The sequence below is a fragment of the Rhinatrema bivittatum genome, chromosome 6 (genome assembly GCF_901001135.1).
Source record: "Rhinatrema bivittatum chromosome 6, aRhiBiv1.1, whole genome shotgun sequence".
NCBI lineage: Eukaryota > Metazoa > Chordata > Amphibia > Gymnophiona > Rhinatrematidae > Rhinatrema > Rhinatrema bivittatum.
Genome location: NC_042620.1, coordinates 252,965,741 through 252,993,048, shown reverse-complemented (window position 1 = coordinate 252,993,048; position 27,308 = coordinate 252,965,741). Strand labels below are relative to the sequence as shown.

At 47.8% G+C, this 27,308-nt stretch overlaps 1 protein-coding gene across 1 annotated transcript in view; it reads left to right on the top strand.

The window, feature by feature from the left end:
* Positions 1–27,308, top strand: part of SRCAP (Snf2 related CREBBP activator protein) — an 845,719-nt gene that overhangs the window by 312,651 nt on the left and 505,760 nt on the right. Inside the window, 3 exon segments of the mRNA XM_029606814.1 lie at positions 4,120–4,337; positions 4,786–4,815; positions 4,817–4,964. Of these exon segments, the coding sequence (XP_029462674.1) occupies positions 4,120–4,337; positions 4,786–4,815; positions 4,817–4,964 (396 nt within the window).

Sequence of the window (27,308 nt, the reverse complement as noted above, 5' to 3'; positions counted from 1 at the left end):
ACCAGAAGAAAGGAGGAAGTCATCTCCTGAGGATCTCTCCTTTTCCAGTTTCATAATAGATGTCAGATACAATTCTTTTCAGTTAGTAACTGAGGAAGACACGAGACAAAAAACTCTGGAGGTTCTACAATTTGTAGAATCCCCCCCCCCCCCAAGGAAGTGCTTGCCTTACCAGTGCATGAAGTCTTCGTTGATCTCCAGCATAGATTGTGGGAGCATCCTTGTTCACTTCCACCAGTGAACAGACGGACTGTCGCCACTTACTTAGTCCAACATATACCAGGTTTTCAAAAGCCTCAACTCCCACACCAGTCTGTAGTGGTGGAGTCCGCCCAAAAAAGATCAAAAAGAATCCGCCCACATTCATCCACGCCTCCTGGCAAGGAGCAAAAATTCCTGGATAGTCTGGGGCGAAAAATGTTCCAAGGTTCCATGCTTGTTTCCAGAATTGCATCATTTCAATTATATATGACACAATATCAATGAAATTTATGGAAACAGATGCAGGAATTATCTGAATCTCTGCCTCAGCAACATCAAGATTCCTTAAATAATATTATTCATGAGGGCCTTGGAAGCAGGTAAACACAAAGTGTGTACAGCTTATGACTGCTTTGAAACATCTTCCAGGATGGCAGCAACAGGGATTAGCGCCCGGAGATGGGCTTGGCTAAAGGCTTCTGATCTCAGGCCTGAGGTTCAGGAGAAATTGGCAGACCTGCCTTGAACTGGAGACAATCTTTTTGGAGAGAAGGTACAAGATGTTGTTGTGCAGCTCAAGGAACATAATGAGACACTGCGCAAACTCTCCACTATTCCGGCAGAGACTTCTTCTACAAGACGCTCAGCCAGAAAAGACACCAGGAAACCTTATTACAGACCACGAAGGTATTATCCTCCAGCATCTCGTGGTAGGACAAGGCCATCCCAGAGAGGTCAATCCAGGCAACCAAAGGCATCTAGACCTCAGCCTCCCCCTCAGACAGGCCCAGCATCAGGGTTTTGAAAACCTGGCAGGGAACAGCAGCCACTCCATGAACCCTCTCCCGGATGTACCAATTGGAGGCCGAATCTCCTTCTTTCTACCCAATTGGTCAAACATCACAATAGATCAGTGGGTACTATCCATTATAACACAAGGTTACCATCTAGATTTTCTCACAGTGCCCAAAGACTCTCCACCAAGGTCTCTTTGGGTACACAAAGATCATACCACTCTTCTGCAAACAGAATTATCCACCCTCCTGAGAGCCAGGGCCGTGGAACCAGTTCCCCGACCTCAGCAGGGCAGAGGATTCTACTCCCGCTATTTTCTCATTCCAAAGAAAACAGGAGGACTACATCCCATCTTAGACCTCAGAAATCTCAACAAATTTCTAAGAAAAGAAAAATTCAGGATGGTCTCCTTAGGCACCATGCTTCCACTTCTTCAAGCAGGAGATTGGCTCTGTTCTCTGGCTTACGCTCACATTCCAAAATTCCCTTCTCATCGCAAGTTCCTGCGCTTCCTAGTGGGTCATCGACACTTTCAATACCAGGTTCTGCCATTCGGACTTGCCTCGGCACCCCGAGTATTCACAAAATGCCTAGCGGTGGCAGTGGCCCATTTATGCAAGGAAAGCATACACATTTTTCCTTATCTGGACGACTGGCTCATCAAAAGCCAATCAAGATAAGGAGCTCTCAACTCTCTCAAGCTCACAATCAATCTGTCCCTTTGGAAACCCCCCACCCCCTTTCCCCAAAAGGTTCAATGTTTCCTTAAAAAAAAATTGAATTCCTCTTCCTTGCATTGAAACTTTTGAGCTCTGCCTGCCTATGGCAACTTGGTGCATGGAAGAGGGAGCATTTCGGAGAATGCTACCGTGGAGATTCTAGATTTCAGCTTTCTAAGATCAAAATCAGTTCAAAAACAACTATCGAACCACTTTAATATATCCAGCACAACATGGATTCTGCAAACACTACAGTACAGAAACGTTGCTATTAGCTCTATCAGATAATATCTTAAGAGGATTCGATACAAGAACACACATTCTGGTTCTATTAGATCTTTCTGCAGCATTTGACACTGTAAATCACAGAATACTAATCAATAGACTGAAAGAAATAGGACTCACTAACAAAACACTAAAATGGTTCGAGTCATACTTAAACAGTAGATGTTTTCAGGAACAAATAAAAAATGCACTTTCAGACAGTCAAACTGCTAACTGGTGTCCCACAGGGATCAGCCCTATCTGCAGCACTCTTTAACATCTACCTCCTCCCAGTATGTCACTTACTAGCAGGACTGGGAATCATACATTACATTTACGCAGATGATATACAATTACTGTTACCCATTCCAAACACCATTGAAGAAACAATGAAACTAGCCAATATGTACCTAGAAATAATCAAACAGCTCCTAAACCAGATGGAATTGGTAATAAACATTGACAAAACTGAATTCTTACACCTTGAACGTAAAAACACTCACCACACACAACCAACATTCACAATCAAAAATATTCAAACCACTGAGTTAGCAACAAAAGTTAGGGATCTAGGAGTAATAATTGACCCCGAGCTAAACATGAAACAACATATCTCACAGAAAATAAAAGAAGGTTATGCAAAAATAATGATCCTAAGAAGACTAAAATCTCTATTAACGATTAACAATTTTTGCACAGTTCTACAAGCAATGATATTCGCTAGCACAGATTATTGTAAACTCCCTGCTTTTAGGACTACCTCAATCTACAATTCGGCCTCTGTAAATATTGCAAAATTCCGCTGCCAGAGTTTTGACAGGCAAAAAAAAGAGTGACCATATTATAGGAACACTTGCTGAACTCCACTGGCTTCCAATTGAGCAAAGAATACAATATAAAACACTTTGTATAATCCATAAACTAATCCACGATGATAAAGCCGACTGGCTTAACACGGCACTGCGCATGCAAGTACCACAAAGAAACCTGAGATCTGCAAATAAAGCTCTACTAACTGTCCCCTCTGTCAAATCAGCACATCTCACGCAAGTAAGGGAAAGAGCAGTGTCACTGGCTGGTCCTGTACTCTGGAATACCATGCCACTCGAAATAAGACTACAGACAAATCTGAAATTATTCAAAACTAATCTGAAAACCTGGCTTTTTAAACAAGCATTTTATAAAGATAAAGAAAAGGAGAAAAATAGTTGAGCGATAAGGATGCACCAAGCTAGAAGTTTTTAGTAACCTACATAGGCATATTAATGTTAAAATCAAACTGCCTAATTTGTTCCTAACAATCAGGTTTAACTTACACACCTAGTTCATTATTTTAAATTGTTACCGTACTATGATGGCACACGAGTAATTTGTAATCTATACCACCCATATTTCTCTTTATTGTGCCCTTCTGTAAACCGTTGTGATGGTATTTAACTTAACGATGATATAGAAAATTTTTTAAATAAATAAATTTGGCTTCCAGAATCTCCCTCCCACATTTTCCTATGTCGGAAGTGCCCACTATCTGCTGGAGACAGAGAAATACTGACAGACTGTAGGTGGCACCTCGAGGTATAGGGCAGTGTCAATCGGTCTTCTCTGTCTCCATCTGCTAGAGGGGAGGCAAAACCCAGGAGTCTGGACTGAACTGTGGTGGTACAAGAACGAAAATTAGCAGGTAAGAACCAATTTTCCTTTACACATTGTGTCGGATGAGGTCACCACATATGACTAATTCCTCCTGTCTATAGAGATTTCTGTTTACATGCAAGCAAACTTGCTTTCTTTGCTAATGTTTTCCTCTTTGTCAGTTCATTTTGATGTCAGTTGGGAAATATGGGTAAGAACGTAAGACTAATATTTTCTTGCTCACAATGGGAATCATGTTCCTAGATACAACCCAATCATTCTTGGTTGTTTTTCAGAATTAACAGAAAACTGACAGATTAAAAAACTACACCTAACATAGCTCTGTGCACTTGCTATGAGATCAAACCTTTTCCTCCCTTTGCTGTTACTCAAGACCTCATTGTATGAGTTTTTGGCACACTAGATATTGGCAGAAAAAAGTTACAGAAGAATGTTGCCATCAGCTACGCTTTAGGTGATCGTTTTTCTTTGTGTTTATACTCCACAGGGAAGGAAGAAATGGAGAGCAGTGAGATTGAGCCTGATCTTGGTAAAGATATTGGCATGGAATATCTCCTTAAACAGGACGAAGATCAGTGGCAAGGTGGAAGAAAGGACATTGACCTGGCTCACACCGAGCTTCATGAACCAAAGAAAGAGATCACAGACATTGCTGCTACAGCAGAGAGTCTACAGCCCAAAGGATACACCTTGGCTACCACACAGGTATCTGAGACACCTTGGGAGCTGCCACATATTACTTGTCCTTAATACCTCCCCTTGTCAACTGGAGGAGGGCAGTGGTGCAAAACTTAGAGGGGAAGTAGTTGTGAAAGAGGGGCATTGTGTGTAACCAAAAGGTCTGTTCTCTGTACGTACCCAGATCAGTCCAGACAGCTGGGTTATGCCTCCCTTCCAGCAGGTGGAGTCAATATGCATATGTTGAGGGGAGGAAGAACTGAGAAAGAAACTTATCTGATTATCTAGTATTCAAAGATGAGATAGGGAGGTTGAATTCAAGTGAGTTACAAAAGTTTCCAGAAATTAAAGCATATATGAGAGTAGATTTTGCTAGTTGTATTCTAGAAGTAAAGAAGGGGCCAGGTGCATGGTGTTCGAGCATATATGGGAATATTTGCCAATGATAAATTTCCTTTCTGCACTCACACTGCAGGTGAAGACTCCAATCCCGTTTCTTCTGCGGGGGTACGTTGCGAGAGTACCAGCATATTGGCTTGGACTGGTTGGTCACCATGTATGAGAAGAAACTGAATGGCATCCTGGCTGATGAGATGGGCCTGGGGAAGACTATCCAAACTATCTCGCTGCTGGCTCACCTGGCCTGTGAGAAGGGTAAGGGCAGGTTGTGGTAGAACAGGTGTTTTACATGCTTTGTGATTTATTGTTTTGCTCTGTGACAGTTTTCTTTTCCCAGAGAGCTGATTTTATGCTGGCAAGTAGGTAGTTCAGAGGCTTGGGATGCTGACTTGACACAGAGTGACTTTTGAATATCCTTGAGGAAACTGTAAGACTGAAACATCCTGCAGTGCTATTGGCTGGAAAGCTCTTACTAGACAGAAGGCCATTGGTTAGGGAGTTAATGCTTGTACTTTTTGCCATGATTGGACCTTCAGACAGAGAACTAGCCTTGAGGCTGCTATAATTCTCAATTCCCTGTACGTACCCGGATCAGTCCAGACACTTGGGTTTTGCCTCTGCACCAGCAGATGGAGACAGAGCAAGAGTTGGCAGGCTCTGCCACATATAGCAGGGTGCCACCCACAGCCTCTGTCTTACTCTGCTTCCAGCAGATGATACAGGTGCAGAGTCCACAGCCTCTGGGATACCTGGTTGGGACGTTTTGGTAGTTTCAGTTTAGTTTTAGTCAGGACCTGTTCCTTGTGTTAGTTTTCTTTGAAGTTTTAGTTTTCTTTAAAGTTAAAAAAAAAAAAAAAAAAAAAAAGACCAGACCCTCGTCGAGAGAGCCTCCCAGGGGGGTGGAAGGTTCTGAGGGGACCATCCCCCCCGGTTGAGGCCGCTGCTAAGGGTCGAGGACCCTGCCCCTTCTGATTATCAGTGTTGGGGGTGATACCGGGGAGCCAGGCTCACTCACCCACCACTGAAGCAGGAGTCCAGTACCAGGGACAGCGAATGGCAAGTTAAAAAAAAAAAACAAAAAAAAACAATATTTGTTTTTGCTCGTCTGTGCGCGCCGACTCTCCACTGCCTCGTTCGCAGTTTTTTTTAATTTTATTAGTTTGCTTAACTCGCTTTCCTGGTGTTTGCTGGTGGAGGGGGAAAGATGCCCCGGGGGTCTTCGTGCGCGTGTGTGGCTCGGCGTGCGCGTGTCTGTCGTGCAACGGTCTCTGTTCCGGCTACGTGCAGGGCAGCGAAGGTTCCTCCGGATTCGGATGCCGCGTTCGCCGTCGCACTGGTTGCTTGAAGGAGTTGAAGATCCGTTCCCGCTGAGCGCGGGAATGGCGGCCATTTTAAGCTCCTTCAGAGAAGCCACGCGGTCAGCGCTGGGGGGAGAGGACGCTGCCTCCCACGCTATCTCCACAGCAGCTGCCGCCCGGGGGGGCCCTGGGGGGAGCTGCCTCTCCCTTGCATGAGGATAGCCCGGGGAAGGCTTCCTCTTCCTTGGAATCTTCTTTTACTTCAGACTTCGTGCTGCTTATGCACAAAGTCTTTAAAGCCAAAAAAGCGGGGAAGAAGTTGGCTCCTGGGGGACTGCGGCTGCAGCCAAAGTCCCAGAAGCGGCAGAAAAGGGATAGGTTCCGGAGGGACTCGGACCCGCCAAAAGATAAAAGACCATTGCGGTCCGCCCCACAGGAGACTGACTTGGAGTCCACGTCTCAGGATGAGACGGATCCTCAGGTAAGGCCCCTGGGGGGCGTGCCGATGAGGCGGATGTGGAGGTACTGGCCCAGCCAGGTTCCAGCAAAGGAGCTCCAGCGATGGAAGGGGACGACCCGAGGGTGGTACGTCTCTTTAAGAAGGATGAACTGACACCGCTCATACCAGCCATTCTTCAGGAGCTCGGCATAGAGGCTCCGCCGGTAGAGTCCCGTCTGGGAGCTAAAATGGATCCGGTCTTGTTGGGCCTCAGGGGTCCTACGGTGTCTTTTCTGTTCCACTTCTCGCAACGGATCTTCTCTTCCAGGAATGAGACACTCCGGATTTGGGCCTGAAGGTAAGCAAGGCCATGGACAAGCTATATCCTCTCCCAGAGGACACCTTGGAGCTTCTCAGACTACCTAGGGTGGATGCAGTGGTGTCGGCCGTGACAGAGGTCCACGATTCCAGTGACAGGGCCTACAGCCCTTAAGGACTTACAGGACAGGAAGCTGGAGCTTCAGCTTAAGAAGGTCTTTGAGGTATCTGCTCTGGGCGTCCGCGCGTCGATATGTAGTAATTTTGCTCTGCGGGGCGGCCCCTTGGCTGGGCTCAGCAACTCCAGGCCAGTATCAGGAGCCTGCACAAGCAGTTATAGCAAAAGGTCTGGAAGCAGGCAAACATGAAGTGAGAGCAGTTTATGATGATTTTGAAACTGCTTCCAGAACAGCAGCATCTGGAATCACTGCTCGCAGATGGGCCTGGCTCAAGACATCTGACCTCAGGATTGAGGTACAAGACAAACTGGTAGACCTGCTCTGTCTTGGTGACAATCTCTTTGGGGACAAAATTCAGGAAGCTGTACAACAGCTTAAGGACTACACTGAGACATTACGTCAGCTGTCTCAAACCCCTCAAGAACCTGCTACTCAGCCTTCTCGTCGTCCTCCACACAGAGATGTACGTCATTCGTATTATAGGCCACGCAGATACTACCCACACAATACTAGGGGTAGATCCAGCAGACCTACACAACGCTCCCAAGCCAGACAATCCAGGCCTGCTCGTCCACAACCTCCTGCACAGACAGGCCCTGCAACAGGCTTTTGAAGAAAAGACCAGAGAACAGACCCAACCTTGCAATCCCAAGCCAAATCTACCAGTAGGAGGAAGAATATCTCACTTTCACACAAATTGGCAAAACATAACATCAGATCAATGGGTACTTTCCATAGTCTCTCAAGGCTACAAACTAAATTTCACCTCAATTCCTCCAGAATTTCCACCAACACCCTGCCAACAACAAAATTCTCAACTTCAATTACAAACAGAATTATCCACCCTTCTGAGATCCAGGGCCATACAACCAGTGCCCCGGACACAGCAGGGCAGAGGATTCTACTCCCGATACTTCCTCATTCCAAAGAAAACCGGAGGCCTATGTCCTATCCTAGACCTCAGAAATCTCAACAAATTTCTAAAGAAAGAAAAGTTCAGGATGGTTTCTCTAGGCACCATGCTTCCACTTCTTCAAGCAAGAGATTGGCTTTGTTCTCTGGATCTTCAAGATGCTTATGCTCACATTCCAATATACCTTCCTCATCGCAAGTACCTGCGCTTCATGGTACTCCATCAACATTACCAATACAAAGTACTGCCATTCGGACTAGCCTCTGCTCCCAGAGTCTTCACAAAATGTCTAGCGGTCATTGCAGGACACTTACACAAAGAAGGTGTCCATGTTTTCCCATATCTAGACGACTGGCTCATAAAGAGCCCATCTCAACAAGGAGCAATAACTTCTCTCAACCGAACAATTGCTCTACTTCACTCCATGGGGTTTCTCATCAATTATCAAAAATCCCATCTCACTCCAACTCATCTGCTTCAATTCATAGGAGCAGAGTTGAACACAGACTTAGCAAAGGCCATTCTACCTATAGACCGTGCAGATGCCCTTATTCTACTAGCAAATTCCATTTCCTTACGGACACAAACCACAGCCCATCAGTTTCTCATACTGCTAGGCCACATGGCCCCACAGTTCATGTTACTCCTATGGCAAGGTTGGCCATGCGAGTTGCCCAATGGACTTTAAGATCACAATGGATTCAAGCCATTCAACCACTTCACTATCCAATTCAAGTGACCCACCAGCTAAGATCATCTCTACTTTGGTGGACCAACAAAGACAACCTGTGCAAAGGCCTACCTTTCCAACAACCAGTCCCAGAGATTACTTTAACTACAGATGCATCCACCTTGGGATGGGGAGCTCATGTAGACAATCTCCACACTCAAGGGACTTGGACAAAACTCGAAGCAACATATCAAATCAATTTTCTGGAACTTCGAGCGATACGTTATGCACTGCATGCGTTCCAGGACTGCCTTTCACACAAGACTGTTCTCATCCAAACAGACAACACAGTAGCCATGTGGTACATCAACAAACAGGGAGGTATGGGCTCGTATCTCCTTTGTCAAGAAGCTGCACAGATTTGGGGCTGGGCCCTGACTCAGTGTTCCTACGAGCCACTTATCTGGCAGGCATACACAATGTAGTGGCGGACCGACTCAGTCGTCAATTCCAACCACACGAATGGTCCCTGGATCCTGCAGTAGCAACCAGGATATTTCAACGTTGGGATCAACCAACAATAGACCTCTTTGCGTCACATCTGAATCACAAAGTGGACAAGTACTGTTCTTTGCATAAACAGAACAACCAGCCAGCCAAGGACACCTTTGCTCGCCCTTGGAACTCAGGCCTACTATACGCGTATCCTCCAATACCGCTCATAACCAAAACTCTAGTAAAGCTACAACAGCACAAGGGATCCATGATTCTCATAGCCCCGTACTGGCCTCGACAAGTATGGTTCCCCACACTGTTAGATCTCTCAGTCAGGGATCCAATTCGATGACAGTAGCTCCCACTCTCATAACTCAGGATCAGGGCCGGTTACGACATCCCAACCTTCAGTCCCTATCCCTGACTGCATGGATGTTGAAAGCTTGATATTACAACCACTCAATCTTTCATCTCATATATCTCAAGTGCTTATAGCTTCACGTAAACCTTCCACACGAAAGAAATATTCTTCTAAATGGAAGAGATTCACTTTATGGTGCTCGGGAAAGGATATCAATCCTTTCACCTGCCCCACAACTTCCCTACTGGAATACTTATACCATCTTTCGGAATCTGGTCTCCAGACTTCATCTATAAGAGTACATTTGAGTGCAATCTCTGCTTACCATAACAAAATGGGAGATGCACCTATTTCCACACAACCTCTCGTAAGTAGATTTGTGAGAGGTTTAACTCACCTTAAACCACCAATTCGACCACGTCCCAGACTGGGATCTGAATTTGGTGTTAACAAGACTCATGCGCTCTCCCTTTGAACCCATAGACTCTTGTGATCTTAAATTTCTCACTTGGAAAACTATCTTCCTCACAGCCATTACTTCAGCTAGAAGGGTTAGTGAGTTACAAGCACTTGTCACATGCAAACCTTATACAAAGTTCCTACATGACAGTGGTTCTCCGTACACATCCAAAATTCCTTCCCAAGGTAGTTACGGAATTCCACTTGAATCAATCCATAAATTTACCCACATTTTTTCCAAGGCCTCATTCCCATCCAGGAGAAACAGCCTTACACACTTTGGACTATAAGCGTACACTTGCTTTTTATATAAACCGTACTGTAATCCACAGGAAATCCACTCAACTTTTTGTTTCCTATGATCCAAACAAACCGGGTAAAGCAGTGGGTAAACATACTCTATCCACTTGGCTAGCCGATTGCATAGAGTTCTGCTATGAAAAAGCAGGCCTTCCTCTCCAAGGGCGAGTAAAGGCACATTCAGTAAGAGCAATGTCAACTTCAGTAGCACACTTTCGTTCAGTGCCAATCCTTGACATTGTAAAGCAGGCAACATGGAGCTCTCTTCACACTTTTGCAGCTCATTACTGCTTGGACAAAGGACGACAAGATTCAGCCTATGGACAATCTGTCTTAAAGAACCTGTTTCCAGTTTAATCCCAACTCCTCCTACATTCAACTTACTATGATCTTCGGCTGCCTCATTCTCAACAATACTCACTGTAACTTCACCAAGAATGACTCAGCCTCTAGCTTGCTATTCACCATATGTGAGGACTAGCATCTTGCTTGTCCTGGGATAAAGCAAAATTGCTTACCTTGTAATAGGTGTTATCCCAGGACGCAGGATGTAGTCCTCACAGAAACCCATCCGCCACCCCGCGGAGTTAGTTGGGCCTCATACCTTTTATTATTTTATTTTGCTAACGCTTGTTGCTACATACGAGACTGAAGAGAGACACCTATGGCAGAGAATATCATAGCATGCTGGGCATGCTTCAGTGGCCTCACAGGGCCAGTCAAAAGTTTCTAGAAACTTTGACAGGTTTCCCGCGCTGGGCTCCATTCAGTGACATCACCCATGTGTGAGGACTACATCCTGCTGTCCTGGGATAACACCTATACAAGGTAAGCAATTTTGCTTTTCTGCCAAAGGTAGGTGTCGTCTTTCCACTTGAATCAGTCGATTGAGCTTCCTTCGTTTCCCGAGGTGGAGCAGGCTGATCCTATGGCGCAGGACTTACGGAAACTGGATGTTCGCAGGGTGCTGCTGCGATATCTCGGTTACGAATCCTTTCCGTGTGTCTGACCATCTCTTTGTGTTGTGGAATGGTCCAAAGAGAGGAGGTGCGGCCTCGAAAACTACGATAGCTCGATGGCTCAAGGAGGCCATTGGGTCTGCATACTTGCTACGTGGGAAACCTGTTCCCGTGGGCCTTCGGGCTCATTCTACAAGGTCTCAGGCCGCTTCTTGGGCGGAATCTTATCAAGTGTCGCCTCAGGAAATTTGCAGGGCGGCTACTTGGAAGTCATTGCATACTTTTGCAAGGCATTACTGTCTGGATGTCCAAGCCTCGAATTCGGGTGGATTTGGTGAGAGAGTGCTCCGAGCGGGTCTCTCTTGTTCCCACCCTCGGTAAGTTGGCTCTGGTACATCCCAGGTGTCTGGACTGATCTGGTTAAGTACAGGGAAAGGAAAATTAATTTCTTACCTGATAATTTTCGTTCCTGTACTACCACGGATCAGTCCAGGGACCCGCCCGTGTCTGTGTGTATTCGGAAGTAACGGAGAGTCCGCTCGTAGATTCATTTATCTAGATATTCGTTATATTATCGTTCATTCCTTTGGTTTCTGAGAGTTCTGTTTCAGTTGGGGGTTTGGACTTGGCCTTTCTAGGCGAAACATAGTTAGGTAGTTGGTTATTTGTTCCACTCTGCTTTGGACATTACGTAAGACTGAGAGGCTGTGGATGGCACCCTGCTATTATTATTTATTTATTTAACGCTTTTTTTACTTATACCGGCATTCGTAGGACGACAACATGTCGGTTTTACAGGTAATGAGAAAGGAAATTACAATGAACGATGAAAGAAGGCTAAATAGATAATATATGACAGTTGCAAGGAAGGAGAGTCAGCGAACAGAAATACAACTTGGTAGAACGAAATGGATTTTGATTATCCATATTAAAATTAGATATACAAGTGAACTTATATACAATGTTAGGGAGGCGTGTGCACTTATGAGCTTAGCATATGAACTATGAACAATATAAAGAAATTATGTGCACTACTGTACAATTGAATAAAGGGGAGGGGGGCCAGAGAGGGAGGGAGCGAGGAGGAAAAGGGCGGAAGGGGGCGACTAAGTGGGGGGGGATGAGGGTGGGGCACAGGGAAAAAAAGGGTACTTTAAGTCAGGGGTACTTTAGAGGAAAAGTTGCTAAGGTGGTGAAAGGGTGGGGTGGGGGGAGGCTACGGGGCGCTGGAAAGGGTGAGGGGAGAAAGGCTGGGAGAGTCTTGACCTTTGCCGGGGAGAGGGTGACGATGGGGCAGAAAGAGGGGATGGGGCAGGGAGGGTGCTAGGGTAGAATGGAGGAGGGTCAATGAGAAGGATAGTGGGCCGGGCGGGAGAGCTGTGGTGTTCAGGGGAGGTCATTGACTAGGGTTGAGAGGAGTTGGGGTATGCCTGTTTTAAAGAGCCATGTCTTGATTCCTTTTTTGAAATGGCTCAGAGACGGTTCCAAGCGGAGTTTGGCAGGAAGGGAGTTTCCAGAGGGTAGGACCAGCAATGGAGAAGGCTCTATCTCTGGTGTAGTAAGGTGACCAATTTTGAGTGAGGGGGTTTGGAGGGTGCCAGCAAGGGAGTTTCTAGTGGGGCGATTGGATTGACGGATTGTGGCATATCTTCAAGCCAGGGGGAATTGTTTTTGTATAACGTGTTATGGAGGATGGTAAGTGTTTTGTATTGGGAACGGAAGGTAATGGGGAGCCAATGGAGATCTTGTAGTATGGGAGTGATATGATCAGTTTTTCTGGTGTTTGTTAAGATTCTAGCGATAGCATTTTGAAGGATTTGCAGGGGTTTGATGGTGGAGGCTGGGAGGCCTAAGAGAAGGGAGTTACAATAGTCGAGTTTTGAAAGTATAGTGGTTTGCATAACAGTGCGGAAGTCGTGGGCGTGGAGGAGAGGCTTTAGTTTTTTTGAGGGTTTGGAGTTTGTAGAAACCCCCTTTAGAAGCGATTTAATGTGGGATTTGAAGCTTAGTTGATTGTCTAGGGAGACTCCTAAATCTCTGACATTGGGCGGTAGTGTGTGAGCTTGTGAGGCGTTTTGAATCATTTGTTGGATCGAGTCGATGGGTTGATTTGTTAGTATAAGGATTTCAGTTTTTGAGGCGTTGAGTGCAAGGTGGAGGAGGGAATTAATGGATGTCAGACATGTTTCCCAGTACTGCAGGGTTTCTTTGAGGGATTTCTGGATGGGGATAAGTGTTTGTACATCGTCTGCATATAAGAAGAATTTTAGTCCTAGTTTAGTGAGTAAGTGGCAGAGTGGGAGTAGATATATATTGAAGAGGGTAGACGATAAAGAGGAGCCTTGGGGTACGCCTTGTGTAAGGGGAATGTGAGCGGATTCCAAGTTATCAATCTTGACTAAGTACTTTCTGTGGTCAAGGTATGAGGAGAACCAGGATAAGGCAGTATTTGATATGCCTATCTCCGCTAAGCGTGATATTAGGATTTGATGGTTCACGGTATCGAAGGCGGCTGAGATATCAAGAAGGGCAAGTATATAGGATTGGCCGTGGTCCATGCCTTTGAGGATGGTATCTGTTATTGCAAGTAGGAGTTTTTCGGTGCTTCGATCTTTACGAAAGCCATATTGAGCGGGGTGTAAAATATTGTTTTCTTCTAGGAAATCGGTGAGTTGCATGTTGACCACTTTCTCCATGATTTTGGATATAAACGGGAGATTGGAAATGGGCCTGTAGTTTGCAGGGTCATTTTGGTCGAGGGTGGGTTTTTTTTAGTAGTGGCTTCACGATGGCAAGTTTAAATGGGTCAGGGACTTTCCCGGAGGTGATGGAGCAGTTTATAATATCTGCTAATGGTTTTGCAATGGCGGATGGAATGGTGAGGAGAACTTTTGATGGGATGGCGTCTGCGGTGTGTGTAGCCGGTCGCATCTTTTTTAGTATGGATTCAACTTCCTTGAAGGAGGTAGGGTCAAGGGAGTCGAGGTTAACTTTATTGTTGATAGGTAGTGGGTCTGTGGGGGCGGGATCGGAGGGGAGTCGAGTAAGGATTTTGTAAATTTTACTTTTAAAGTAGTCTGCTAGTTTCTCACATTTTTCTATGCTGTTTTCTTCTTGGGAGGAGGGAAAGGGGGACTTTGTGAGTTCTGCAACAATGGAGAAGAGGGCGTTGGGATTGAATTTATAGCTATGGATTTTTGCTGCGTAGAAGTCACGTTTGGTGTGGAGTGTTGCTTGTCGTTAAAAATGCAAGGTATATGTGGCAGAGCCCATCAAATCTTGTTCTGTCTCCATCTGCTGGTGCGGAGGCAAAACCCAGGTGTCTGGACTGATCCTTAATACTACAGGAACGAAAATTTTCAGGTAAGAAACTAATTTTCCTATCTTGGCTGGGAATACAGAGAGAACAGATCTCTGTACTGATACCTTTCTCTAACTCTGGTGGACAGTAAGTTTCCTGAAGCTCTCCAGGTACTGATAGATGCAGTGAAAAGTGTTTAGCTAACTTTTATTGTTTAATCATTTTTACTTGTTCTTTTTTGCAAGTTGAATCTTTTTCCATTCAGTGTTCCAACTTTTTGTTAAATTCAGGGTTTCATTTATCAAGCTGTGATATTTAACTGCAGTGGGAGGGGGGGATACTTGTGATATTTTGCCCCACCCTGAGAATATATTGCATTCCATTTTATCCTACTAGACTAGTTTAGTCTAGTCCTTACAGGTGGGTTGTTCCCCCTACCAGCAAATGGAGACAGAACTCAGTGGTTTCTCATGCATCGCCATTACTTAGAGGTGGTGTATCTGAGAAAGATCCAGTATTCTGTCTCCAGTTGATTGGACTGACAGGCCACTGATTCATCTAGAAGTGCGAGCCCACTTAGTGGGTTCCCAATTCTAGAGGGTGGGACAGGAAACCTTTTTTTTTTTTTTTTTTTTAAAAGGAGATATTAAGGGAAGGGAGAATATTTGTTTCTCTGAAAGCAAGCAGGATGTTAGTCCTCACCTATGGATGGAGCTCGGCACGGAATATTGATGTCAGATTCTAGAGCTTTCAGCATACTGTCCTGAGCATGTGCAGCTATAGTCATCTCTCTGCCTCCCAGACAGAGTCCCTCAATTTTTTTTCCAGAGATATGTGGTTGTGGTTGGAGCTTTGCTTTCCCTCAATGCTACTGCTGTAACAGTTCTAGAGCTGCAGAAGCTGTTTTCTAGCAGAATCTGCAAATTTGTTTTTTAATAGTAGTTTATTTTTTCCCCGTTTTTTTTTTAAGGGTTCTCTCTACTGGCTGCATGGTCTGGGAGAGGTGTTCCCTTTTCCCTTATTAAATAATGCTGCACCTGCAACTTGTTTGTGTTGTCCTTTCCTTATTTTGTCTGGAAATTTTCTGTTGGTGCTCCATGGGACTGGCAGTCTGCATTCTGTTTGGTTCGGGTAGGCCTCTAGTCTGGGGGCTTGCCTGAGTTCACATCCAATTCAACGAAGTTTCATCTGACTGCTGGGTATTGACGGCGGCTCAGACAGCAAAGGAATCTGGGACCGGAACGTCCCTGTGGGGAGGAGAGCTCATCTTTCCCCCATGCTCTTAGAACTAGTCTCCATGGGCCCAAGTTAATCTTCACCTCTAGTCCCCTTGATGAGACAGCCTCCCCTCCTGCTTGTCAGCTTGCTTTAGCAGTGCAGCCTTCTTGGAGGAGAGGATGAGCATGAACCTGGGCAGTCAGCTCTGCTGCTGCACGATTGATGCCATCCCCAAAATCAGTTGCCTGTGCATGTCCATGCCAGTGCACTTTGCTGGAAGTCTAGTGTCGAGTGCCATGGGTGCTGTGGGCATCCATGGATGCCATTATGTGCTATGGTTGCCTGCAGGGTAGTCAAGTGCCATTAAGCACCATAGACACCTTTGAGCATTATGGGATATGCTATGGAAGCACTGCCAACACCATAGGTTATCAAGATCCCAAGGCTATCAGCACTGTAGAGTGCCTGGGTGCCCTGGAGGTCAGTGTCACCATGGACGCCGTTGGCTCCAGTGAGGCTGTGGTGGGCACTTGGAGTGCCATATACACCATGAGTGCAATTCCCACTATCGAACATAGTAAGATCCATTCGGGGTGTTGATGGCATCGAGCACCCTCAGTGTGCTCATTGAGTTGTGCCTTGAAATTGGGCTGCTCAGACAACGCACCGTTGCAGGGTCTACTAATCACAGTCAAGGACCATTGACAGGTTGGCACCATGGGTGCCATCCTCTGCCCTCATATGTCAGGTGCTATGTGGGTGCTGTGTTGCACTGATAGAATTGGCACTACTGCACACTATTTGGTTAGCTCATTCACAGTGCACCACCACGATACTGGCAGATTTGGTCCATGCCATGGCAGGGGCATAGGCTGCTAAGCCAATGCAGAGACAAGCCCGCACTGCAACATCAGGTACATTTGAGCCACTAATGGCAGAGTGGAGCACCACTACACAAGGCACTGCAGTCACATTGCTGAGGTTAATTGCAGAGTCACCACAGTTACTCGTGCCCTCTAGTTTGTGTATCCTTGCATGACAGAAGGCATCAAGGGATTGTGCACTGCAGTCAACGGTGCACCAGGATGACTTTGGCTTTTCAGGCAAAAATACGGTCCTATTCACTCCGGAGTCACTCTTTTGGGGACACTGGGGTTGTAGCATTGGAATTCCTCCCACATGGGGAGAGGACAGGCCAGAGTGTATTGACTTACACTCTGGATCCCCTTCACAGGGAAGCTTCCAGGGTGCATATCATTGCTGGTTCATGTCTCGAGTAATGGAGGTCAGCTGTACTGCTTTCACTTGCATCCCTGTGCCTGGTTGCCATGGTGCTGTAGTGTCAGACTACGCAGCCACCAGTGATTTGCTATGTTCCCAGAGCCTCATAGGTGAGTGACTGTGTCCCACTCTCATACGATGAATAGGAAATACAAAACAAATTGACACGGAGAGGGTGGTGGATGTCTGGAAAGCCCTTCCAGAGGAAGTGGTGAAGACCAAAACTGTGAAGGATTTCAAAGGGGCGGGGATAAACACTGTGGATACATAAAGTCTAGAGGATGTGAATGAAGAGAAGAGTCTCGGGGGTGGCTTGCTTGTGGGAATGATGGCTACTACCTGGAGATTAATATCCTTATTCAATAAACATACACACAGTTAATGCGACTCCAACATTGCTCTATGCTTCAACGGCAAGAGGAAATGTGGAAAAAAGGATTTGCATCCTCAAAAAAGCAGGGGAGTAGCTTGCTTGTTACAGCGGTTACTACCCAAACCAAATAAGCCTGATACTTCACTTTCAATGCATATGCAGCATAGCTCTCTGCTTCAACGGCAGGGAGAATGGAGAATGAAGAAAAGACAATTTATATTCAGACAACAACCAACAAGGAATGAAATACATAGTCTGGGTAAACAAATAAGCATGGGTGTAGCTTGCTTATTACGGCGGTTACTACCCCTAATCAATTAAGCCTGATACTTCACTTGGAATACATATCCAGCGCAGTTCACTGCTTCAACGGCAGGGGGAATGAAATAAAGAGGATTTATATTCAGACAACCAACAAGGACTGAATTGCACAGGCAGGGTAAACAAATGCGTGAGTAGCTTGCTTATTACGGCGGTTACTACCCCAAACCAATTAGCTAGATACTTCACTTAGATGCAGCTCCAGCACTGCTCTCTACATCAGTGGTGGGGGTGGAAGGGAATTGGAACCTAAAAGTTACCAATAAGGGCCCTGACTTCAGCGGTTAGAGTAACAGATAAGTATGAAAACAATTATGTCTGAAAGGTTGCTGGGCAGACTGGATGGGCCGTTTGGTCTTCTTCCGCCGTCACTTCTATGTTTCTATATGACATTGCCAAAAAAACTCTTCTATTACCAAAAAATAACTGCTGCAAATGGAAACCTCTCTGTCTTGTTCAATATTGTAAAATCTTTTAACTACCTCTCAATTTGATGACTCTGATAATGACGCGCTCTGCAATCGCATCACAACTTACTTTCAAGATAAAATCTCCAAAATTACCATTCCCTGTACGTACCCGGATCAGTCCAGACAGTGGGTTGAGCCTCCTGTCCAGCAGATGGAGACAGAGAAAAACTGAAAGGGTATCCTATATCAGCACAGTGCTTACCCTGTGTCCCTTCAGTATTTCTCTGTCTCCAGCAGATGCAGATAGCAGAACCTGCGGTTCCCTGTACGTACTTAGGATCAGTCCAGACAGTGGGTTATTTCCCCCTTCCAGCAGATGGAGTCAAATAGAACTTTGAAGGATGCTTCCTTATAAGGTAGTGCACCCTCTACTAATTCTCAGTATTCTTTTGACTCCAGCAGATGACAGTGGTGGTTTTCGTTCCCCACTGAGATGACTAGAAAGCTATTTTAGGAATTTTCTCTATTTTCCTCAGCTTTTCTTTCTTTTCGATGGATCAAATCTAATTAAAAAAAAAATCTTTTAATTTTGAATTTTCTGAGGGAATTATTTGGAGAACTTTCCTGTAGCCTCCGCTCCTGTTTTAGTGGGAGCATTCTATTGCTTGCAGACAGTACTATTTGCAGCTCTCCCCACCCCTTCCATCTCTGTTGTCGGGGTAAGTTTGTTTTTATTTCCTTTTGACAGGTTATTTCCTCTCTTCCTCTCCCCGGGGTGCAAGTCGGTGTAGCCATCCTCTCCCCCTGTGGCTGCTGTCCGACCCGCTGCCCCTGAGACACCGTTTTCCTCGGGGCAGCCGGCACAGAGAGGCGTTATTCCTCTATCTGTGGGTCGCTGAGGGATAGAGAGAGAGCAGGATGAAACACAGAGGCTATTACCCGCTTCTTACAGCCACGAACCTGGTGAGCATGAGGAAGAACAGGCTGAAGCGGAGGTTTTTCCTGCTTCTTGCAGCTTTAAACCTTGCCTGTTTCTCGCATTAAGAACAGCTGGTTCCCTCACGGCTCCGTCGGGGTTCCCCATGCCTCGTTCGTCCAGGTGCTGCGCTTGTGGAGAGCCCGGGTCGAAGCTCTCCTGCGAGGGGATTTGCACAGCTTGCCTCCCTGGTGGGGAGGGACAGTCTCAACCGCCAGGCCGCTCTGGTTCTCGTCTTCTGGCACGCCTCGACGCTCAGGGGCCGGCCCCGATCCCGCTGACCGCAGGAACGGCGGTCATTTTGTCTCCAGACTCTGCTGCTCCGGCGCTAACAGGAGAAGAGCAGGATGCTCCTTTTTCATCTCAGCCGCCGGTTTTGACACCCGTTCCAACTCTGGAGCCTTTTCCTCCATCAGGGGATCTTCCCACTCTTCCTCCATCGGGGCCACCTCCGTTTTCCACGGATTTTGTTCTCCTGCTTCACAATACCTACCTGGCCAGAATGGGCCAGCACCAGGAATTTTTGGCGGGACCTCCTCCTCCTAAGGTACCCAGAATGGCTGATTCCACTGAGGTCTTGGGAAATGCCCAGACTGTGGGGAGTGCCCAAGGGTCAGCTGTCCCGGGACCAGGGGTACCTCCGACCACCAAGCGCTCCAAGGGTCTGTTTGGTACACCCCTCAGCGGGGAGGTCTGTTCCTCAGCAGGACCCGGATCCGGATGAACCTTCAACTATGGCTCAATTGGAAGGGGATGATCCTAGAGTCCTGCAGATCTTCCAGAGGTATGAGCTGGACCCCCTCATTCCACATAGCCTACAGGAATTGGAGATTGAGGCCCCTCAGGACCCGCCTGAGCCTAATTCACCAGCGAAAAAAGGGGACCCCCTTCTGGCTGGTCTACGTCCGCCGTGTAGGTCCTTTCCTTCCCATACCACGTTTCTTCAACTGTTATCCAGGGAATGGGATTCTCCGGAGACCTCCCTCAAGGTTGGCAGAGCCATGGATAAGCTATATCCTCTCCTGGATGATTTCCTGGAGCTTCTTAAGGTTCCCAAGGTAGATTCTGCAGTCTCAGCGGTGACTAAAAGAACTACCATTCCAGTAACGGGTGGTGCAGCCTTGCGAGATCTTCAAGATCGAAAGTTGGAAGTTTATCTTAAGAGAGTTTTCGAGGTGTCCACCCTGGGGGTCCGTGTGGCCATTTGGAGTTCCTTCGCTCAGCATGCAGGCCTCCGCTGGCTTCAACAGCTGCTCAGCTCCCAGGAGTTGCCTCCTGAGGAAGCACTTCAGGCAGACCACCTGGAGGCCGTCATAGCATATGGAGCAGATGCTCTATATGACATTCTGAGAGTATTGGCCAGATCTATGGTTTCTGCAGTCTCGGCTAGACGCCTCCTCTGGCTTCGCAACTGGTCGGCGGAATCTTCTTCCAAGTTGAGGCTGGGATCCCTACCCTTCAAGGGCAAGCTACTATTTGGGGAGGATCTGGACCAGATTATCAAGTCCCTTGGAGAGAATAAGGTACACAAACTGCCAGAGGATCGCTCTCGTTCTTCTAGGTCTTTTAATTCCACTAGAAGCCGATTCAGGAATCAATGTCGTTTCCGCCAGGCAAGGACTGCAGCTCCTCATCAGCCATCCTCTCGATCTCAATCCTGGACTCAGTCCTTTCGTGCCCGAAGACAGCCCCGCTCTGGTCCGGCCCAGGGGACGTCCTCCAAGTCTTCACAATGAAGCTATGCCGGCCCACTCCCCGATCCCCAGGATAGGAGGACGTCTCTCCCTTTTCTACGAGGAGTGGGTCAACATCACGTCAGATCAGTGTGTCCTGGATATTCTAAGACACGGCTACGCGTTAGAATTTGCTCGGCCGCTAAGAGACAGGTTCCTCTTCTCTCCATGTGGCCAAGTCCAGAAACAACTCATAGTCCGGCAGACACTCGACAGGCTTCTGACTCTCGGAGCTATTCATCCAGTCCCCCCCATCTGGAAGTAGGCTGGGGACATTATTCGGTAGTCCCCAAGAAGGAAGATTCCTTCCGCCCAATCTTGGATCAAGATGGTCAACAGGGCCCTCAAGATTCCCCACTTTCGGATGGAAACTTTGCGCTCCGTGATAGCGGTGGTACACTCCGGAGAATTTTTGGCCTCCCTGGATCTGGTGGAAGCTTATCTACACATTCCCATCCTCCAAGTGCATCAGCGTTTTCTGCAATTCAAGATTCTGGGACAGCATTTCCGGTTCCAGGCTCTACCCTTTGGTCTTGCGACCGCTTCTCAAACCTTCACGAAGGTGATGATAGTAGCTGCCGCTCTCCGGAGGGAGGGAGTCTTGGTGCACCCATACCTGGATGACTGGCTCATTCGGGCAAAGTCCTCAGCCCAGTGCCACCGGGCGGTCGACAAGGTGTTGACGCTTCTTCACTCCCTCGGTTGGGTGGTCAACTTCACCAAGAGCAGCCTTTCTCCATCTCAGTCTCTGGACTTCCTGGGGGTGCATTTCCACACAGCGCTGGCCAAGGTGTGTCTGCCCCCGGACAGGGCTCATACACTCATAGCTCAGATACAGTGATTCATCGGTCTCTCGCTTCCAACGGCGTGGGATTACCTCCAGGTCCTGGGATCCATGGCTTCCACCATCGATCTGGTCCCCTGGGTGTTTGCACATATGTGTCCCTTACAGCGCGCCTTGCTCTCCCGCTGGAAGCTGGTGTCTCGGGACTTCCAAGCCATCCTTCCTCTCCCGCAGAGAGCCAAGGACAGTCTCTCGTGGTGGTTCAACCTGTCTCATCTTCTCCAGGGTGTTCCTTTGGACATCCCGAAATGGGTAATCGTCACGACGGATGCCAGTCTCTCTGGCTGGGGAGCGGTGTGTCAGATGAGTTCTGCGCAAGGGAAGTGGATGCCGTCCCAAGCAACTTGGCCGATCAATTGCTTGGAGACCAGAGCGGTGAGTCTGGCATTGAAACACTTCCTACCTTTCGTCCATCATCACGCAGTCCGAATACTCTCAGACAGTGCGACCACTGTGGCCTACATCAATCGCCAAGGGGGCACGAGGAGCCGGCATTTCTCTCGGGAGACAGGCAGGTTGATGGCGTGGGCGGAGACTCATCTCTCCCGCCTAGCGGCTTCCCACATCGCAGACGTAGACAACATTCAAGCCGACTTTCTCAGTCGTCAACATCTAGATCCCAGAGAGTGGGAACTCTCAGAGGAGGCGGCGAATCTCCTGTTCCATAGATGGGGGACCCCCTATCTGGATCTAATGGCAACCTCCCGGAATGCTAAGGCAGCTCGGTTCTTCGGTCGCAGAAGGGAGTACGGCGCATAGGGAGTGAATGCCTTAGTCCTCCCCTGGCCCAGTCACGATCTCCTCTACGTGTTTCCCCCTTTGTCTTGGTGGGCAAGGTGCTCCGGAGAATAGAGTCCCACCAGGGTCCGGTAATGCTGGTGGCGCCGGAATGGCCTCGTCGTCCATGGTTTGCAGACTTGATCAACCTCGCAGTGGACGGACCTCTTCGTTTGGGTCACTTTCCACGCTTGCTGCATCAGGGTCTGGTATCTTTCGCCCTAGCCGATCGCTTCTGGCCTGCGACCTGGCTTTTGAGAGGCATTGGCTGAGATGGCGTGGATACCCAGAGGCCATTATCTCGACCCTCCTCAAGGCTAGAAAGACATCTACGTCCATCTCCTATATCAGGGTATGGAAAATTTTTGAGAACTGGTGTGCCTCCATACCTGTGTCGCCACGGACCGCCTAGGTGGCTCAGAGCCTATCTTTTCTTCAACAGGGACTGGACAAGGGTCTGGCCTACAACTCGCTGAGAGTGCAAGTCTTTGCCCTAGGCTCTCTACTTCATCAACGAGCGGGAACTTCCCTCTCCTCTCACCTGGATATCATCCGATTCCTCAGGGGGGCGAAGCACGTGAAACCCCCTATCCGCGCTCCTTCATGGAGTCTCAATCTCGTTCTCCGAATCTTGGTCGGTCCACCCTTTGAACCCATGCGTTCCGCGACCCTCAAGGATATCACTCTCAAGACAGTTTTCCTGGTAGCTATCTGTTCTGCCCGCAGAATCTCGGAGCTCGTGCAGAGAGCCCTACCTTCGTTTGACGGATTTGGGAGTTTCCTTGTGCACTGTGCCTGCTTTTCTGCCCAAGGTGGTTTCAGAGTTCCACTTGAATCAGACGGTAGAGCTTCCGTCCTTCTCAGCGGACGCATCGGCAGATCTACGCAAGCTAGATGTCAAATGTATCTTCATTCGCTGTCTGGAAGTCACTAATGATTTTCGCTTGTCGGACCATCTTTTTGTTCTCTGGCATGGTCCGAGGAAGGGGGCCAAGGCGTCTCAAACTACCATTGCTCGCTGGCTGAAGGAGGCGATCTCTGCCTACATTGGAGAGGTTCGACCACCTCAGGCAGGTGTCAAGGCCCATTCTCTTCGAGCTCAGGCTGCTTCCTGGGCAGAGATGCAATCTGTCTCGTTCCAGGAGATTTGTCGAGCAGCAACTTGGAAATCATTGCATACCTTTGCTCGTCATTATCGTCTACACATAGTCGCCTACTTTTGGCTCCTTTGGCTCTAGGGTCATTCGAGCAGGGCTTTCGGGGCCCTTCCTACGTAGGAAAGCTTTGGTACATCCCACTGTCTGGGCTGATCCTGGTATGTACAGGGAAAAGAAAATTATTCCTTATCTGCTAATTTTCGTTCCTGTAGTACCAAGGATCAGTCCAGACGCCCTCCCTGACTGTTTTATTGGGTTTGGGATTGCCCCTCTGCTCAAATTGTTCTTCAGTGCCTTTTTTCCTTTGGCTGGTTAATGGTTCATTCTGCAAGTTTGTTGTTTGACACTGTTTTGTGCCTTTTGCACACTGTTATTTGTTACTTAATTCTGTTCTTGATCCATCCTGATTTTCCTCTGTGCTTTGTTATACTCCATACTGAGGATTAGTAGAGGGTGCACTACCTTATAAGGAAGCATCCTTCAAAGTTCTATTTGACTCCATCTGCTGGAAGGGGGAGATAACCCACTGGACTGATCCTTGGTACTACAGGAACGAAAATCAGCAGGTAAGGAATACTTTTCTTTTCCCCTTTTCTAGACAGTTATTCGCCTGGGAAAGTTTTTTTTTTTTTCTTTCTCTCTTCTGTCTTGTTCTCGGATCAAGCAAGTACTTATAATTTTATAAAGTTTAAAAAAAAAAAAAGAGATTATTTTAAATTCCTTTCTCTAAGGGGCAAAGAGTTTGGTCCTTGCTCTTATCTGGGCCTAGGTGGGCTTCTCCCTTGATGTGATCAGCCTAGGACCCTGCCTGGTGACATGCCTGGCTAGGGGTGACACTGGTGGTGCAGTCCCTCCCCTGTGCAGACCCAGAGAAGTAGCATGCCTCGGGTCTGCTGACAGAGAAATCTCATTCCTCTGTCTTGTAGGCAAAAAAAAAAAAAAAAAAAGATACAGGAGGTTTTCCTGCTCGGCAAACAGCTGATACTTTTGAGGGAAGGAGCGGGTAGCTGAAATAGCTTGTCCCCGCTCATAGCCAGGCACAAACGACCTTCGCTGTTCTCCAGCGGCAGTTCTGCCCCCCCTCTCTCCCTCCATGCCTTGATCTACCTTTTGTTTTGCGTGCGGGGAGCCTGCCTCTGGGCTCTCCCGCGAGGAAGTCTGTTTGCGTTGCCTACCCGGCGGGGAAGGTCCTTCTGCGTCAGACAAATCAGCGACTCGTTCTCGGCCCGGCAAGCGTGCAGTAAGGTCGGCCCCGTTACTGCAAACTGCAGGAACGGCAGCCATTTTGTCTGCAGATCTCGTTTCGGAATCTGAGCCGGATAGGGGAGGGAATGAGAATTTTCCTCACTTCCCACCAGATTTGAGCTCCGTGGACCTTCCAGGCACAGGCTCTGACCTTCAACTGTTCATTGACGCCCCCTCCCCCGATGCCAGGGAAAGCACCTGGACATTTTACTTCTGAATTTGTTCTTTTGATGCATAAAGCACATTTATTTATTTATTTATAACTTTTCTATAATGAAGTTCAAATAACAGAGTTAATTATCGCTCCGGTTTACATTGCAACCATAAAAACTGTGACAAAGTTGTCTTACATAGAACAGGGGGAGAGAAAAACTTGGATACAGCTTAAGCATGGGGAGTAACGTGTCAAAACTGGTAAGAACTGATAAGAGTTGGATTTTTGGGGTAACAAGGTATTCCGAGGGAGGGGGTAGGAATGAGGGATTGTAAGGGGGTTGGAAGGTGTGTGTGGGGGGGGGGGGGGGGGAGGGTTACCAAAGATCTAATGAAACTAATATACATATATTAAATAGCTTAGGCAGCGGAAAAAAAAGTGCTTAGGCATCTGAGCTTAGGATGAGAAGGTCCGTGGAGGATGAAGCAAGGACGAGTGTTATGGGAAGGCTTGTCTGAATAGTGGCGTCTTAAGTCTCTTCTTGAATGTAATTGGGCATTGTTCCAGCCTAAGGTCCGGTGGGAGCAGGTTCCACTGTTTGGGGCCTGCGGTGGAAAAGGCTCTTTTACTAAAGGAGGTTTTGAATGTAGGTGTTCCAAGAGTCCCTCTTTGCGCTAATCTCAGAGGACGGGTTGAAGTATGAAGTTGCAGGGGGGTCGATAGGTCCAGCGGAGAGATGTTAAGAATGGCTTTGTGGGTGATTACTAAAAGCTTGTAGAGGATTCTGAATTTGACTGGGAGCCAATGGAGCTTCTTAAGGATCGGTGTTATGTGGTCCCTTTTGTTAGACTTTGTGAGTATCCTTGCAGTTGCATTCTGAAGCAGCTGGAGAGGTTTAATGGAGTTGTCTGGAAGGCCTTGAAGAGCATTGCAGTAATCGATTTTTGAAAAAATGATCGCTTGTAAGACAGACCTGAAATCTTGAAAATGAAGGAGGGGTCACATGTGGCCAGTCTGATGCAGCAGGATGGACCCACCTTCGGACCCTTCGCCTGCTCGGCCTCCTATAAGCCCTCCTCTTGCTAAGGCCCCTAGAGTATCTCCAGCTCAGGGACCCACCATCCCTGATGCTCAAGGGGTGAGTGGTCCAGCCCCTCAGCTTCCGGATCCGGATGCCGATGTTCTGTCCCAGAATCCTCCGGTTGAGGGGGATGACCCACGGGTATTGCGCCTGTTCCAGCGTGAGGAGCTGGATCCCCTCATACCCTTCGTTTTGGCAGAGCTGGGCATAGATGCTCCTCCGGAGGACAGCTCGGGTACCTTGACTTCTAGCAACGTAGACCCAGTTCTGGCTGGCCTGAGAGCACCTCATCCAATGCTGATGCAGTTACTCCTGCAGGAATGGGAAGTGCCGGATGCCAGATTTCGAGTGGGCAGAGCCATGGAGAAGTTCTATCCTCTCCAAGATCAGTGTCTTGATATTCTCAAGATCCCCAAGGTGGAAGCTTCGGTTTCCACGGTCATGAAGAGGACTACCATTCCGGTAGTGGGAGCGACTGCCTTGAAGGACCTTCAGGATCGCAAGTTAGAAGTCTACCTCAAGAGAATATTTGAAGTCTTGGCGCTCGGGGTCCGGGCAATAGTCTGTAGCAGTCTCATGCAGCGGGCAAGCCTTAGGTGGGTTCGGCAACTACTTAGCACCCAGGACCTCCCGTCTGCAGAGGCGGAACAGGCAGAACGGCTGGAAGTGGCGGTTGCATATGGGGCGAATGCCCTCTATGACCTCCTCAGGGTGCAAGCCAGGGCCATGATATCAGCGGTGTCGGCCCAGCGTCTCCTCTGGCTGCGAAATTGGGCGGCAGACTCCTCTTCTAAATCGCAGTTAGGCACTCTCCCATTCAAGGGTCAGTTGCTTTTCGGAGAGGACCTGGAACAGCTTATTAAATCTTTGGGGGAAAATAAGATCCATAAGATGCCTGAGGACTGCCCTAGACCATCTAAGTCCTTCTTTCCGTCACGCTGTCTTTTCCGGGTGCAGCGCAGGTACAACAAGCTGCGGAGGGCTGCCCAAAGACCTACCACCTCTAGGTCCCAATCTTGGTCTCAATCATTTCGTGGGCGATGTCCATTCCGAGAGACTTACCCCCAAGGATCCGCCACTAGGTCCTCCCAATGAGCTGCGGCTGGCCCATTCCTCCGTTCCCAACTTAGGTGGACATCTGTCCCTTTTACTCGAGGAATGGGTCAAAATTACTTCAGATCAGTGGGTCCTCGAGGTGATCGAAAACGGCTACGCTTTAGAGTTTTCTCGGGATCTCCCGGACCAATATTTGATCTCTCCTTGTGGGAGACAGGAGCATCAAGCGCTGTGCCAGACTCTCGACAGGCTGCGGGAGCTCAGAGCTATAGTCCTGGTTC